At 35.1% G+C, this 17,091-nt stretch overlaps 3 protein-coding genes across 6 annotated transcripts; 1 reads left to right on the forward strand and 2 right to left on the reverse strand.

Annotated features, from left to right (window-relative positions):
• Nucleotides 1-2,502: 2,502 nt before the first annotated feature.
• LOC133033867 (protein RECOGNITION OF PERONOSPORA PARASITICA 7-like) lies at nt 2,503-6,045 on the reverse strand. The gene is made up of 3 exons (XM_061108923.1): nt 4,838-6,045; nt 2,867-4,597; nt 2,503-2,730 (listed from the first exon to the last, which is right to left on the reverse strand). Exons 1-3 carry the CDS (start codon nt 5,895-5,897, stop codon nt 2,720-2,722), a joined length of 2,802 nt encoding a protein of 933 aa, XP_060964906.1. The 5' UTR covers nt 5,898-6,045; the 3' UTR covers nt 2,503-2,719.
• A 1,144-nt stretch (nt 6,046-7,189) lies between these two features.
• Nucleotides 7,190-16,240, forward strand: LOC133033868 (G-type lectin S-receptor-like serine/threonine-protein kinase LECRK3). 4 transcript variants are annotated; one of them, XM_061108925.1, is made up of 4 exons: nt 7,218-7,239; nt 7,375-7,422; nt 11,919-13,352; nt 13,693-16,240. In XM_061108925.1, exon 4 carries the CDS (start codon nt 13,715-13,717, stop codon nt 16,121-16,123), a length of 2,409 nt encoding a protein of 802 aa, XP_060964908.1. In that variant the 5' UTR covers nt 7,218-7,239; nt 7,375-7,422; nt 11,919-13,352; nt 13,693-13,714; the 3' UTR covers nt 16,124-16,240. The 4 variants fall into 4 exon arrangements, with proteins under 4 accessions (XP_060964910.1, XP_060964907.1, XP_060964908.1 ...); XM_061108927.1 differs by having other exon boundaries at nt 7,190-7,422; nt 13,818-16,240; XM_061108924.1 differs by having other exon boundaries at nt 7,190-7,422; nt 11,919-16,240.
• Nucleotides 7,584-10,574, reverse strand: LOC133033869 (G-type lectin S-receptor-like serine/threonine-protein kinase LECRK3). The gene has a single exon (XM_061108928.1). It carries the CDS (start codon nt 10,102-10,104, stop codon nt 7,696-7,698), a length of 2,409 nt encoding a protein of 802 aa, XP_060964911.1. The 5' UTR covers nt 10,105-10,574; the 3' UTR covers nt 7,584-7,695.
• Nucleotides 16,241-17,091: the final 851 nt, after the last annotated feature.

The raw sequence follows: 17,091 nt of genomic DNA on the forward strand, positions 1-17,091 counted from the left end.
TTTTTCTCTGTTGCTAAACTCACATCTGTTCGACTGTTCATTTCCATGGCAGCTACTCATCATTGGCCTTTGCATCAGCTTGATATTAGAAATGCTTTTCTTCATGGAGATCTTGAGGAAGAAGTATATATGGAGCAACCTCCTGGGTTTGTTGCTCAGGGGGAGTTAGGGCGAGTTTGTCATCTTCGCAAATCTTTATATGGATTGAAACAAAGCCCTCGTGCTTGGTTTGGTAAATTTAGTCCGTTGTTGAGAAGTTTGGTTTGTTGAAAAGTAAGTCGGATCATTACGTGTTTTATAAAAGATCAACTCGTTGGTATCATTTTGTTAGTGGTGTATGTTGATGACATCGTTATTACCGGAAATGATGCGAAGGCATCTCATCCCTTAAGTCTTTCATTCACACTCGGGTTTAACACGAAAGATTTAGGGGAACTCGAAGTATTTCTTGGGGATTGAAGTTACTCGGAGTAAACAAGGTATTTTTCTCGTCTCAAAGAAAGTATGTACTTGATTTGCTAAGCGAGACGGGGAAATTGGGATCAAAACCTTGCAATGCTCCAATGAATCCAGCTGTGCATCTACACGTGATTCGGAAACCATTTGAAGATCCTGAGAAATATCGCAGGTTAGTTGGAAAGTTGAATTATTTAACTGTGACTCGTCCAGATATTGCATTTCCAGTTAGTGTTATCAGTCAGTTCATGTCTTCCCCAACAATTCATCATTGGGCAGCATTAGAACAAATTTTATGTTACTTAAGAGGAGCACCAGGACGAGGTATAGTTTACAAGGATCATGGACATACCCAGATTGAGTGTTTTTCTGATGCAGTATCAAGAGGCTCCAAGGTAGATAGACGATCCACTTCAGGATATTGTGTATTTGTTGGTGGCAATCTGGTCTCTTGGAAGAGTAAGAAACAAAATGTTGTATCTAGATCCAGTGTTGAATCAGAATATAGAGCTATGGCCCAGTCCGTGTGTGAGGTAATATGGATTTATCAGCTTTTGACTGAATTCGGGTTTAAGACTTCTATTCCAGCAAAATTATGGTGTGATAATCAAGCTGCTCTTCATATTGCCTCGAATCCCGTATTCCACGAGCGAACTAAGCACATTGAGATCGATTGTCATTTTGTTCGTGAGAAAATTCAACAAGGTCTGATCTCCACAGGATATGTGAAAACCGGAGAACAACTAGGAAATATTTTTACAAAAGCTTTGAATGGGGTGCGGATTGACTATCTTTGTAACAAGCTGGGCATGATTAACATCTATGCTCCAGCTTGAGGGGGAGTGTTAGAGAATTAGCTGTATATTAGGTGTAAAAGAATTAGGGTAACTTGTATTTAGTAGTTTCCTATTTTGTTGGTAGTTTCCTATTTCCTAGTCTCCTAGCTTTGTATATAAATATGTACTATTCTATGAAATATACACATAATTCGATTCACTATTTTCTACACTAATTAACCATAATATGTCGTTTTCTTTTGTCTTTCTTTAAGTTTTGTTATTTTATTCTCAAACTAATAGTGGAAGAGTGTTAGTGGGAGCTAGTAGAATCATTTCACATTGTGATCAGACTATCATGAAAAAGGTTAAAAAGACAAACTTATCATAAGTGAGATGTTTAGACATGTACATTTATTTATTTGTAGGTAAAATTAAGTAGTACATGACATATATAAGCTAGTGTCATCATTAAACCAGACTGAAGAAAATCATAAAAGAACATGAGATGAATTCATATTCATGTTGCTTAAATTATTGTCTTTTGATCAGTTAGATGCATCTGATTTGGTTTTTACAGTTGTTTATCTAATGTTTTGGTAGATGCACCTGTTTTTCTGGGAACGTTGTATAGTTTGTCAGGTCAGCTTCGAGTTTCATTGTTTTGGTTGGTACAGTTCATTGCCAGCTGTAATGAGCTGGTTTTACAGTTGGATAAGTCAGTTGTTAATAGAGTATTGGTCATAAATAGCTTGTTAAGCTTTTTCTAACTAACTCGTCATGTTTGTCAGAATCACTACTTTGATTCTTGCTCTGCTACGGCATTTTTCTTTCTCCTTTGTTTTGTTGCTACGGCATCCCGGCTCTTGAAGATCTAAGGGGACTTAGATTGATGTTCTTGAAGCCTTAGAGTAATTTCATGTATTTCATGTATGAATCTCTTTGGTTTGATTGGAGATTGTACAAACTGGATATGTGTTTTTGATGCAGGGGAAGCTTGTAAATATTGTTTTTTTTTTATGTACATTCAACTTAATATTGTGTGATTGAATGTCATTGTTTCAATTAGTAACATCTGATTAGATTGGTTTTTTTTACATATATACACTTTGTACTAGCTACAACATAACATAACATAACATAAGATGCAAACTTACTTTAGGAATTGCAAAAGAGTTCTTATATTTACATTGTGATATAAGGCCTCAAAACATACTTCTTGATGAGTATGGCCAAACTTTTGATAATGAATCAGGGCCATAATATTTATATATATTTAAAGGACATGATCATGCTTCACTTCAAGTTTGGAGTTGTGAAACATTAATTAAGACACACAACAACACAACACAATCCAAATATTATTCAATAGTAGAAACAAAAAAGCCAGATCCTGCAGGGAATTAAAACACACATTTAACATTTAACAGACTGATTGTATCCTCCAAATGTTGATTTGATTTGATTCTATAGCCCAAAGATGTTGCCTACTCTGAATCTGCATTCATATATAGTAATGTCAATACACAAAATGCAAGAGTAAATAAGTAAAAAAATATATAAATATACAGATAACAAAGGTATAACAGAGTTCAAATGAAAACTTATGAACAAGATACATAGAGATATTGTACCTGTATTACAGTTGGTAAATACACGAGATGTGATGTGCTTGACTTTGAAGAAATCATCTCCTCCTTCCTCCATCCTTTCTTTGAATTTCGTAGGCATAAAATCTATGACCATCTCATTGAGTGTCTTGATGTTTTTTAGTCCATCTGGGACTCTCCTCAATCTCCTGCAATCACTAATAGTCAAATAGGCAAGTGTAGGCAATGCACTCTCCTCCACTTTCCACTCTTTCAAGTTTACCAGAAAACTAAGCTGAAGAGATTCAAGTCGAGGGAAACCTCCTTTCGAGCACACCATCTCTTCCCCCATAAAGCTATAATTACTAATGACAAGAACTCTTAATTTTGGCAGCTTTTCTAATGTTGGCATTGGATCATCCTCAAGTCTTAGATCAATCAACTTTAGCTTCATCAGATTTTGGGAGAATTGGTTGGCTTGTGGTAATCTTACTACAGGCGAGTACACTCTAAGCTTATACATTTGAGGACAGCTTGATATCAATGGAACAATATCTATCGTGATGGCATCATGACGATAATTCCTCACTTGTAAAGAGAGAAGACGAGTGAATGTGAGAGCTTGGGGATTATGTAAGAATGTCTCAAAGTTTCCATCCACATGAAGTCGTAATTTCTCTAGATTCTCCAGCTGTAGAAGATCACTCATAAAAAGATTCTTGGTACTAATATTTACCAATGTTTGTAAACTTCTTGACTTAGTTGATCTCAAGAATTGGCCGAATTCCATGCCACCAACTGGAGTTAAAAAATGTAGATGCCTCAACTGTTCTAACTTGTACATTGAATTTGGTATTGTACCATAATCAATACATATTCTCAAAGTTTGCAGGCATCTTAAATTGCCAAAAGAAGATGGAATCTTTACAATCTCCCAACAAGGAATACTTAATAACCTTAGATGGATCAGATTCCCAATTTGTTTAGGCAGCTTCATGTGTAAGCCATCGCAAAACTTGTTATGAATAATCAAAACTCTAAGCATCAAAAAGTGATTGCACACATATCTCAACACTCCTTGTTTGAATGCAAGTCTCTCACCATGTACGGTAAGGCACCTCAAAGAGACATCTATATTTCGACCCATACGAATAAAATCATAATCAGAACTTCCATTAACATAGATGGAAATTCTTCTAACATTTGTTTCTGTTGGTTCTTCTCCTTTATTCCCCCAATCAATAAAATGCATAAAGTTTTCATCTTGAGCTTTAGAAACGCACAAATCTCGCATGAGATCATGAATGCAAAATGATTTTATTCTTCCTGTCGAACTCATTTCTTTTACCTGAATCATGCTCCTCTCCACCAACTCGCTTAACCAATCATACGCCACATCCTCCAAGGTTTCCATAGAACCTCCTCTTACCAATATAAAACCTTCTGCTATGAGTATATGACATAACTCTTTTACTCTTATTGTGACATCTTCAGCGTAACGAGCCAAGTACAAAAAACAAGGCTTTAAGTGAGATGGTAACTCACTGTAACTCAAACCTAACACCCACAAAATACTACTGTATCTTGAGTCAACATCATGTTGTTGATCACCTTGAACTATGCAGCGAGTTACGTTTCTTTTCATCAGCTCCCAGTCATATAGGGTGTGTTTCCTAGATAGAAGCCCGGCAAGCACAATGATGGCTAATGGCAGACCAGAGCACTTTTTAAGCATCTCTAATGCTAGTTCTTTCTTCCTTTCATCATCATTTAAATCTGAATTTATATATCCGATGAAAATGAACAAAAAGAATTATGATTTAAGTAATGGAACATTAATTGTAGAGGCTCACTAATGCTACATACATATTTTTGTATAGATGAAAAGAAGAACTAATATGAAATAGAATAGTTAAAGATATCTTTGTTTAGCATTATATGAAACACATAGAACATGGTAGTAAGATAAATGAATATTGTCAATCAAAGAAATAAATTAAGAGTGAAGCATATTACTTGATGGATCTGTTCCAACACAGGAGTACTTGTTCTGAAACAGCTCCCAACTCTCCTTATCATTGAGCAAATGAGGTTCATGGATGAAACCATGTTGATCTGCATGGAAAGATACAGCCTTATTCCGAGTAGTGAGTAAGACCTTGCTATGTGTGTCTCCTTGAGTAGTAGGGAATGCATGTTTTAGAAGATCCCATGTTGCAGCGGTCCATATATCATCAAGGACCACCAAACATTTTTTCTGTTTCTGAAAGATGTAAAGCTCCTTGGCCAGTTCATCATCGCTTGTCATTTTAATTTCTTCTCTTCTTTCTTTGGTGGGAGAGGCGAAAGCAAATAAAATCGTTTCCAAGACATGGCGTGTATTACATTGCTGAGAAATTGAGGCCCAAGCATGACAATCAAAGTGTTCCCTCACATCAGGATGCTGATAGACCTTTCTTGCAAGAGTAGTCTTCCCCAAACCACCCATCCCACATATCGAAATCACCTTATGCTTATGAGGGTTCTCTTTTTCAGTCAAAAGGGCTACCAACTCTTCAATGTCTTCATCGAATCCAACAACATGGTTGTCTTCAACATAAGAATAAGCTTGCCTCAACTGTCTTCGCTCTTGGACATAGCTTGACGAAGCTTCATCAGCCTTGTCTATTGATTTTTGTACTCCAAATATTTCTAATTGCAACGTCCAAGTATCAATGTTGGATGAGATCTCCTTTATCTTTGATCCAACTCTATACACATCAACAATGCTAACACACCATTTCAGTGCACGTCTGATAGTTCCATGATTAGAAGAAGCCACTTTGAAGACATAAGTTTCGATAACATCCTCCAAGGCATAAGAATTTTCTCTGATTTGGACAACCAAAAGGCTTACTCTCTCATCACCATTTCTTACAAAAGCATCTGCATCTTTCAAGAAAGCTCTCATACATTGCAGCTTGATCTTTGCATTCTCGACTTGGCCTTTGACTCCATACAAGAACTTGGCCTCATTTATGAGAAAGTCTCCAAGCCTTTCAATCACAAAAGAAACAACAGCCTCTTCCACTGCCATATAGCTCTTCTTCTTCTTTTTCTTCTTTCTTCAGTAAATGAATTGTAACAAACTCTATGTAAGTATTTTCTCTAATACTATCCACTCACTGCAATGGTATTAAATTAAATATAATTTATTTTCTCGATTTCTACTGATGCACATGCTGGTTTGAATATATCTATGCAAAGATGTCTTCTTCTTTTTCTTTTTCAATAAATTTGAATAGTTTTATGTAAAGTTACCATGAATCCTTTTTTCTTTTGATGTTTTCAATGGTTATTATTATAAAAAAGGTGGGGTGGTCCTTATATGGTCTTTCAATAATACTAAAATTAAGAATAGTTTGTGGTTTGCTTTTTTTTTTTCTTTATGTATTATTTTAATTTTAAACTGAAGATGGTGGTAGTGGGAGTCAGTAGAATCATTTGGGAAGATTACAAATTGATCAGAATTGATATATTTTGCATTAAAAAAAACAAGCAAATTAATGGGTTGTCTGATTCTTAAATCGTTTGACAAATAAAAAAATTAAAATAAAATTAGATAAAAAAAATTACAGCATCACAGTTAACCTTAAGAACACTTCTTCAATTTCATCCATCAATCAGATTATAAAATAGTTTGAACTATTGCAGTAGGTTCATTCAACCTTATAGCTTGAGCACTCAACTATTGAGCAAGGTACGTAATTGGACGACTAATAACCCCTTTACCTGCAAAGAACTTGTTATTCCTAACTGATAACGATTTGATGGAGAGCCATCGAAAAACAAAGAAAATGAACTAACAACGAAACAAAATAAAACAAATGTCACATAGACATAACAAATATTCAAAACCATGTCAATAACCTAATTGCAGTAGCAAAATCACAAACCCCAACCAAGCCACACCTTAGCCCAAGGAGGGCCGGAGAAAAAAAACAATTATCGATTGCTAAGAGCATGTTTGGTATTGTTTTCTGTTTTTTGTTTTAAAAAATTGTTTTTAGAAATGAGAACAAAAAATAATTTTTGAAGTTTTTAAAACACAAGTCACGTTTGGTTAGTGATTTTTAAAAACAATATTGACCAAAAGTGAATTGGTTTTTAAAACAGAAAACAACATTTTGTTGTTTTCAAAATTCTTGTTTTTTGTAACTTTGTTTCTGAAAACTGTTTTTAAAAAACAAGGCCAAACAAGCCAAATTGTTTTTAAAAATAATTTTCTGTTTTTAAAAACAAAAAACAGTTTTTTAGTTATGATGCCAAACATGCACTAAGAATTTCGGAACCAAAAAATCCTAATATATTGGTGTTATTAGAAAATAGAAATCACATTATTCTGAGTATTAATTATTGAAGATTGTTTCACTCAAAATGTGTAGCGTTGGGGTATTAACCCAAGTCCCACATCGGAAGAATAACCTCAACATTTAAACTAACTCTAACTTTGGGTTTTGATTAGAAGCAAATGTATTCACATAAAAGTACATGGAGTCTAGCTTGGATTGGAGGTGATCTAATTCCATGGAGTTGACATCTTAAAAAAGTACCACATTAAGGTATGATATCATCAAATGCTGCTTGAACTTTCACAGATTATAATTTCATTTCCTTGGTGATGATGAATTTATTAACTTCTGTTTATGTATTGTATTTGCATTGCACACCAAGTGTTTGATAGATACTTTCTCTTATATTTTCTCAATATTTCATACTCTAGACTGATTTCATGACAAAGTTGTTTTCAATTATTTATGGATAATACAAAAATAAAATTGAAACTAACACACAATTTGACTTGACAACATGAACTATTGCATAAAATTTTGAATCTATATTGAGCTGATAAATGAGGATGGGTCTGGAGGAACTGAGACTCCAATAGTCCCTTCAAGCATGAGAATAACTTTCTTCATTGTGGGTCTAAGTGATGGATCCTCTTGGATACACCATAATGCAACCATCACATATTTCTCCACCTTTTTCATGTCTTGTGATGCTTCATCATCATTCTCAACAAGAAAATGAAGATTCCCACCTGCATAGCAATCATATGCCCAGTCACCCAATATCGTTTGGGCATCATCCTCTACATGTTCTTCAACATTCTTTCTGCAGCAAATGATCTCTAACAACAAAATCCCGTAGCTGTATACATCCACCTTGACTGTGACAGGCATATTTCTAAACCATTCGGGAGCTACATATCCTTTGGTTCCTCTTATACCAGTAGTGGTTCGAGTCTGGTCGGTCTTCAACATCTTCGCTAGTCCAAAATCAGAAATCCTTGCAGTGTAAGAGTCATCTAGTAAGATGTTTTGAGGCTTGATGTCACAATGTAGGATTTGGGTGCTGCATTCTTCATGCAAGTAAAATAGCCCTCTTGCAATCCCCAATGCAATGTTCATTCTTTGGTACCACTTCGGCTTATTTGATGGTTCAAAAAGAAAACTTGCTAGTGATCCATTACTCATATATTCGTAGATAAGAAGCCGGTTCTGCCCCTCATTACAGAACCCAATTAGCTGCACCAAATTCTTATGATTCGTACGACCAATAGCAGTTACTTCCGCCTTGAATTCTTGCTCATTTTCTTTCACCATGTGCTCCAACTTCTTGACAGCAACCAAACATTGCTTGTCATCAAATGAAAGAACCCCTTTGAAGACACTAGCAAAAGCACCCTTTCCTAGTAGCTCATTGAAACCATTGGTGGCCTTTTCTAGTTTCGCATAAGTGAAAATTTGCAAATTCATTTCTGGTATGAATGTATTTTGCTTATTCACCTTTGATTTTTGACGAAAGCGAAAAAGAACAAAAAGGAATGCTGCAAGTTGAAGGACATTAATAAAAGCTGAGCTGCTTAAAAGTATTGATCCAATGAGTACTAGTGTAGATTGATCTTTCGTATTTGAATTTGCACCTCCTGTCATTGAAGTAGAATTGCGAATTCTTACTTTTATAAGAGCTTTCCCTGCAAAAGTGGGATCTATCCTCCCATTTGAGAAAGGACTTCTTTTCTTGTAACATTCAATTCCTCTAAAAATGGCAACAGGACAAAAGCAATCATCTAGGCAAGACTTCCTGCACCAGTCTTCAGTCACCCCTTCAAAATACTCGAATTCTTGAGATGCAGGCCAGTCTGTGTTTTCCATGCTAATAAAATCAAAATTATTAACATCTCCTGAGTCTTCATCACAACTTTGAGCTTCAAATGTCTGTATGCATCCTTTCATCTTATCATTTGGATCAATGAAAGTGTAACCAGTTGGGCAATGGCAATTTGGTTTCTGATCAATTCCTATCACACAGTAGCTATTGTACCCACAAGCTCCACTTCCTAATCGTCCTAGCATACTTCGACATATATTGGAAGGTATGGAGGTTGATGATTGAGTCCATGCCATGCTCCACCCACTAGAGCTTCCATAATTCTTTTTCGGGTACACATATTGCCTAAAAACACCATCATATTCAAGAATTGCCCTTTGGTAGAAATCTCGTGCTGCATTACCAGTTGATGATAACATGTTTAGTATGGTACCATTCTTTGCTTCAAGGTATATATAGCCTGATTGATTGAAGATGAGTTGAAAGCCTTCGTTTTCAGTTTTGATATCCCAATAAGCGAAATTTTGAGTGTCACGTGGGAAACTTCTTGTGTAAAGCACTAGATTTCCATCTGACTGTAGTACGAAATGGTATCTTCCACTTGAATAATTTGTTTCCGAATAGCGAGCAACAAGCTTTTTGTTTTGACTCAGAGTTTGTCCCACCAACAATGTGTCTGTTGGTTCATCGAAACTCTCCCACAAATTGGTTTTGTTGTTGTTTGCTAGGACAAGATTACCTGTGTCTAACACAGCCCCATAAGCAACATCAGCCACAGCAGGACTCCAAACCTCGTTGCCTTTGTGATCATTGAGAACAAGCCCAAGCTTTGTCAACTCAACTTTGGATCCTTCCTGCACAAGATTACCATCATAGGCTGACCAGACAATAGTTTTCTCGGGTATTTTATTGAACCAAATGGCTAGTAGGAAGCCACCTTTTCCAATCTGCTGAAAACCGAAAGCAAAATCACCAGATGGCGATTCCCATAACAAGTTTTTGTTTTTGGATGCAATAAGAGATGATCCTACGGATATGTTTATTTGAGTTTGAGCAGTGGAGGAACATAGCAACATCATGAGAAGAAGAAACAAGTAGATAATATATGGTGGTGTTAGTGATACAGCCATGGCTTTTACACTCAAAGTTAGTTATATGTATGTATTGATCTAATGAACTTGTTTTATAATGTGTTATGGAAAATGAAGAGAGACCAGACTTTTCTTAAACTTATGTGAAGGGTTTGAGAATTGAGAGAATTGGACGGTTTTGATGGTGCGAGTATTAAGAGAATTGCTAAAGGGCACCACTGGTGCCTAGCACCCTCGTTAGTGTCATGTTGCTATTGGTATAATTAAGCAGCGGGTCTCATATAATTTAAGAAAATAAGTTTTAAGGAATATCGCTACCAATCGTAGACTGACACTTATAGAAGGTACTGGGCAGCACTGGTGCCCAATAACAATGCTCAAGTATTAACTAGTAAACTAGTGGGGGAAAACCCTGGTTACCCGTAACCATTAATAGTAATTATTTTCTAAAAAACAATTATAATAATTTAATTTAATTTCGATTAAATATAATTAAACAACATTCTAAATACTTTTCAAAATCAAAATCCAAACTATATCATATGTGAAGATCTTACTTTCCTTGTAGAAAAGTAAAAGTGAAAAATGAAAAATATTTATATAATCAAATATTCAATTGAATAAGGTTGTTGATTGGTTGGCAGTGAACCTACATATCACTAAAATCATTAATACGAATAAGACACACATAGACAAACTCAGTTGACTTGACCCAAAGTCTTCCCAAGAAAATAATAATAAATATTAATTTGACTCTGGGCTTCTTTCAATCACCCTCTTTTTCCTATTAATTAAAATATGAATAAGACACACGTAGACAAAATGTTCAAGACAACAGATAAAGAATTCCAAGTTGAAGTGAATGTTATAGGCCAAACTCACCACAAGAATCTTGTTGGGTTGAATGGATATTGTGATGAGAATAATCATAGGTTGCTTGTGTATGAGTTCATGAGTAATGTCACTTTAGCAATCTTTTTTGTTTGAGGGTCTTAAACCAAGTTGAAATCAAAGGACTCTAATTGCTGTTGGCATTGCATACAACACTCTGATCAAAGCCAATTTAATACTAAGACTATGATTAGAGGAATCTTGTTGATTTACCAACAAATGTTATTGGCGAATCTTGTTGGGTTAATTGGATATTGTGATGAGAATAATCATAGGTTTCTTGTGTATGAGTCATGAGTAATGGCACTTTAGTAAGCTTTTTCTTTGAGGGTCTTGAACCAAAGGACTCAAATTGCTGTTGGATTGGTAGAGGACTATTTTACTTGCATATATGGATTGCATACAACACTTAGATCATCCACTGTGACATAAAAGGAATAAAAGGGTACATAGTTCTGGTGTGGTACTGCTTGGAAATTGTTTGTTGTCAAAGAAACTTGGATATGGAAAAAGATTTAATCGATTGAGCTTATGAATGGTACATTAATGATGGGAATGTTGAAGCTCTAGTTGAAAATGATATTGAGGCTATCTATGAGTATGAGTGACATGAAAATGGTGGAGTGGTTTGTGATAGTTTCCATTTTCGAGATATATTATTTATTTGCCTAAGTGAACTTTAAAATTTGAACTTCAAGGCAATTGAGCTGAAATTCTAGTTAATATTGCAAGTGAGATTTCGTGAGTAGTAGCAAAGCAGTGTAGATGGTAATGATGACTTAGCTTGTTCGTTGTGTGTTTGTTTTTGTTTGTTTAACTTAGTCTTTACTCGAGGGCGGGTAAAGGTTAAGTTTGGGAAAATTTGTTATGTTTATTTTAAGGTTGTTTTTTAGTTTATTTTTATTGTTTTTATGTTTTATTGCCCGGGTTTACGATTGTTTTTGTTTTTATGTTAATTTCAGGTTTGAGATGTAGACAATTTTGCTTTTTGGTGAAAACTTTGTCTTTTTGGTGATGAAATTATCAAGATCGAATATCTTAGCTTGGTACATGTCGAAGACCTTCCCATGAAGGTCACGACCCTCCAAAAGTTACAGAAGCATTTTTTAGAGACAATCCAAGAGCTGCGACCTTCACCTGAGAGTCGTGGCCCTTGAGAAAATTAAAAAAAATCTGTCTCTGTAAGAAAAAACTTTTATGAGAATAGTCAACTGAGAATAGTCAAAGGAGCTTGTCTTATGTTATGAGAATAGTCAACTGATATTGTTTCAAAGGTCTAATTTTTATATTATTCAATTGAACGGGTCATATGAGTTTGACTGTAGCTGGTATTCACAACAATCAACAACATTATTCAATTAAAAAAAATTAATCTCTTCAATTATTTGGGGAGTGGAGTGTAAACGTGTAACTACAAAATTTTACTAAAACGACAATGAATGGTGAAAAATTGAAAATGACAATATTCAAGCTTATTATTACCCCCAAAAATTAAACAGGAGTTAAAGTTAAGTATTTATACCGTAAATTACTCTTATCTAAATATATAAATTGTGCTTTTTCTTCTGATTCTTAGAATTTCTTTTGGATATATATAAAGTTGGAAAAAGAGTTTACCAAAATATGATCATATGCAAAGCATTGATTTCAATATCGACTAAACCTGAGATCAGTAAAGAAAATAATACTAACCCTTTGCTTATTTATAGAACTCATTAGTTTTATGTGTAAAATAGAACTGCTTTTAGAAAAAATCAAGCAGCCATTGTTGAATCGAGATTGAGAGCATGGGTAGTTTCTTGGTTGCTGACAATTGTTGAACAATCTAATCAAACCCACAAATGGAATTTTGGAATTTATTCTTATATATACCAAATATTTTTTTATTTGGTAAAAGTAACCATTTTTTTTTAATTAATTTTGACACGTGTACACGGTTACTGTTTTTGAGAGTGGTTTGAGTGTTAAACACGATACCATTTCTCTGTCAAGCCATCACTCTATCACTTCCATTTTCTTTTCTTTTTTATCTTCATTTCCTCTCATTTCAGCAAAGTTTTAGGGTTTCTCTTTGTTAGGGTTTCGCATTTTTAGTTTGTTTATGGTGCGTACAAGGAGTTCAATGTCTCCATCACCAGATGTGTCTCGTTCGAAGAAGAAGCTGGAAAAAACAGAGGAAGTTGCTACGAAAAAAAATGGCTGGATCTAGTGTGAAGGTTGTTGATTCTGATAAGGAGAAGAAAAATAAGAATGTTTCCATTTCGAAGAGGAGTGGTGTATCTGAGGATTCTTCTGACAATCGGTGCTCTAAGAAGTTAAAGAGTGTTGTTGAAAATGACGATGATTTTGATTCAGAATGTGATGAAGCCCCTATTGTGTTGCCAAAAAAATTGAAGGTTAGTATCTTGGTTGTTTATACTGAATCGTGTATTTTTTTGTTAATCCCAACAATTCCACCTGATTAGACTCGCTTAATCTCTGATAAAACTATATAATGTATTACTATTATAAATTTGTCAAGTCAACCAACACAAGTCACAAGTCAACTAACACAAATCACAAGTTAACCAACACAAAATCCAAACAAAGAAGCTGAAATCTGACTTTGATTTTGGAGGCACTAAAACATGTTCATGGCTCATATAAATGTTTCTCTATGCTAGCTAGCTTTGTTTTCACATTATAAAACAAGTTCATTTGATCATACATACATATAAATAACTATTTTTTTTTCAGAAACTCAAGTGTAAAAAAAGCCATGGCTTTATCACTAACACCACCATATATTATCTACTTGTTTCTTCTTCTCATGATGTTGCTATGTTCCTCCAATGCCCAAACTGAAAAGAACATATCTTTAGGCTCATTTCTTACTGCAGCTAATAAGAACATGTTTTGGGAATCACCATCTGGTGATTTTGCTTTTGGTTACCGGAAAATTGGGAAAGGTGGCTTCCTATTAGGCATTTGGTTCAATAAAATACCTGAGAAAACTATTGTCTGGTCAGCCAACAGAGAAAATCTTGTGCAAGAAGGATCAAAAGCCGAGTTGACACAACTTGGGCTTGTTCTCAAAGACCCCAAAGGTAATCAGATTTGGAGCTCTGGTATTTCAGGAACTGATCTTGCTTATGGAGCAATGCTTGACACAGGAAACTTTGTCTTGGCAAACAAAAACTCTGTCCATTTGTTTGAGAGTTTTACTGAGCCAACAGACACATTGTTGGCCGGGCAAACTTTGAGTCAAAACAAGAAGCTTGTAGCTCGCTATTCGGAAACAAATTATTCAAGTGGAAGATATCATTTCATACTACAATTAGATGGAAATCTGGTACTTTACCCAAGAGCTTTCCCACTTGACAATGTCCACAAGGCTTATTGGGCTAGCAACACTGTAAACAGAGGCTTTCAACTCATCTTCAATCAATCAGGCTATATATACCTTGAAGCAAAGAATGGTACCATACTAAACATGTTATCATCAAATAGCACCGCAGCAACAAATTTCTATCAAAGGGCGATTCTTGAATATGATGGTGTTTTTAGGCAGTATGTGTACCCGAAAAAGAATGATGGAAACTCTACTGGGTGGAGCATGGCATGGACTCAATCATCAACCTCCATACCTTCCAATAAATGTCTGAGTTTTCTAGGAGAAAGAGGAAGTGGAGCTTGTGGATACAACAGCTATTGTGTGCTAGGAATTGATCAGAGACCACATTGCCATTGCCCAAATGGTTACACTTTCATTGATTCAAATGATGAGATGAAAGGCTGCAAACAGACATTTGAAGCTCAAAGTTGTGATGAAGACTCGGGAGATGATGATAATTTTGATTTTATTAGCATGGAGAACACAGATTGGCTTGAGAGTGATTACGAGAAATTTCAAACGGTGAATGAGGACTTCTGTAGGAAGGCGTGCCTTGCTGATTGTTTTTGTGTTCTTGCTTTTTTTAGAGACGGTGAGTGTTGGAAGAAGGGACACCCTCTCTCAAATGGGAGGATAGATTCCAATCTCGGTGGGAAAGCTCTTATTAAAATAAGAAAAGACAATTCTACTTTGAAGACAGGAGGCACAAATTCAAATAAGAAAGATCAATCCACACTAGTTCTCATTGGATCAATACTTTTAAGCAGCTCTGTTTTTATGAATGTCCTTTTACTTGGAGCAGCCATCTTACTTTTTTATCGCTTTCACCATAAAGCAAGGGTGAGTAAGCTAGATCAATTCATACCGGGAATCAATTTGCATAATTTCACTTATGCAAAACTAGAAAAGGCCACCAATGGTTTCAAGGAGCTACTAGGAAAGGGTGCTTTTGCCAGTGTCTTCAAAGGGGTTATTTCATTTGATGACAAGCAATGTTTGGTTGCTGTCAAGAAGTTGGAGCACATGGTGAAAGAAAATGACCAAGAATTCAAGGCGGAAGTAACTGCTATTGGTCGTACGAATCATAAGAATTTGGTGCAGCTAATTGGGTTCTGTAATGAGGGGCAGCACCGGCTTCTTATCTACGAATATATGAGAAATGGATCATTAGCGAGCTTTCTTTTTGAACCATCAAATAAGCCAAAGTGGTATCAAAGAATGAACATTGCATTGGGGATTGCAAGAGGACTATTTTACTTGCATGAAGAATGCAGCACCCAAATCCTACATTGTGATATCAAGCCTCAAAACATCTTACTAGATGACTCTTACACGGCAAGGATTTCTGATTTTGGACTAGCGAAGATGTTGAAGACCGACCAGACTCGAACCACTACTGGTATAAGAGGAACCAAAGGATATGTAGCTCCTGAATGGTTTAGAAATATGCCTGTCACAGTCAAGGTGGATGTATACAGCTATGGAATCTTGTTGTTAGAGCTCATTTGCTGCAGAAAGAATGTTGAAGAATATGTAGAGGATGATGCCCAGATGATATTGGGTGACTGGGCATATGATTGCTATGCAGGTGGGAATCTTCATTTTCTTGTTGAGAATGATGATGAAGCATCACAAGACATGAAAAGGGTGGAGAAATATGTGATGGTTGCATTATGGTGTATCCAAGAGGATCCATCACTTAGACCCACAATGAAGAAAGTTATTCTCATGCTTGAAGGAACTATTGAAGTCTCAGTTCCTCCAGACCCATCCTCATTTATAAGCTCAATATAGATTCAAAATTTTATGCAATAGTTCATGTTCTCAATTCATATAATGTGTTAGTTTCAATTTTTCTTTTTGTATAATTATCCATAAATAATTGAAAACAATTTTGTTATGCAATCAGTCTATTCTAGGCTTGATGATAAATATATATATATATATATAAATATGTGTGTGTGTGTGTTATGAAATGTTGAGAAAATATAAGAAAATGTATTTATCAAACACTTGGTGTGCAATGCAAAATTCATCATCAGAAAGGAAGTGAAATTCATACCTTAATGTGAACTCCATGGAATTAGATGATCATTCTGAAGCCATGGAAACTTGTGTTACTATCAAAAAAAAAACAATTTCTATGTGAACACTTTTGCATGTCTAACAAGTTAACCAATTCTCCCCAAATCTCATCAAGTTAAGGTTGGAAAAGCTCAAACTGGAGGATGATCCAATGCCAACATTAGAAAAGCTACCAAAATTAAGAATCTTTGTCATTGATTATATAAATTCAAGCACGTGCCATCCCTTGTTTTTACCAACTGTGATTATCACTACCCTTATTATCTATCTATCTTTTAATATATATTTTCTCCTAATCACTACCCTTATTACAATGGTCCATGTACTCTTTTAAGTGACCTAACTCCTACATCTTGGGGTCTAACACTATGGCTTATTGAAGAAGGTTCTTCATTGTTTTTCAAGTATTTGGGTGTAAAAGTTTGAAGCCAATACATTACTCCTTTGGAATAAGTCTATTTGGTCATAGACTTTTGATCTCTTGACATTGTGACACATGTCTCCTCTTTGTAACATAGTAGAAACAAAAAAAATCAACAGCAAAAAAATGATATGGGGACTTAAAAGTCAATATATTGTTTTTAAAAAGAATAATTATATTACCATTGAATTTTGACTTTCCCCAATATAATATAAATTCATTATATTGAAGATTTTGTATTAAAATGACATTTGGC

Source organism: Cannabis sativa, chromosome 2 (assembly GCF_029168945.1).
Source record: "Cannabis sativa cultivar Pink pepper isolate KNU-18-1 chromosome 2, ASM2916894v1, whole genome shotgun sequence".
Taxonomy (NCBI): Eukaryota; Viridiplantae; Streptophyta; class Magnoliopsida; order Rosales; family Cannabaceae; genus Cannabis; species Cannabis sativa.

Coding starts and splice junctions, on each gene's coding strand:
- LOC133033867 (XM_061108923.1), bottom strand. CDS start 5,897: ATGGCAGTGGAAGAGGCTGTTGTTTCTTTTGTGATTGAAAGGCTTGGA. Junction 4,598..4,837: donor TGTTGGAACAGATCCATCAA/GTAATATGCTTC, acceptor ATATAAATTCAG/ATTTAAATGATGATGAAAGG.
- LOC133033869 (XM_061108928.1), bottom strand. CDS start 10,104: ATGGCTGTATCACTAACACCACCATATATTATCTACTTGTTTCTTCTT.
- LOC133033868 (XM_061108924.1), top strand. CDS start 13,715: ATGGCTTTATCACTAACACCACCATATATTATCTACTTGTTTCTTCTT.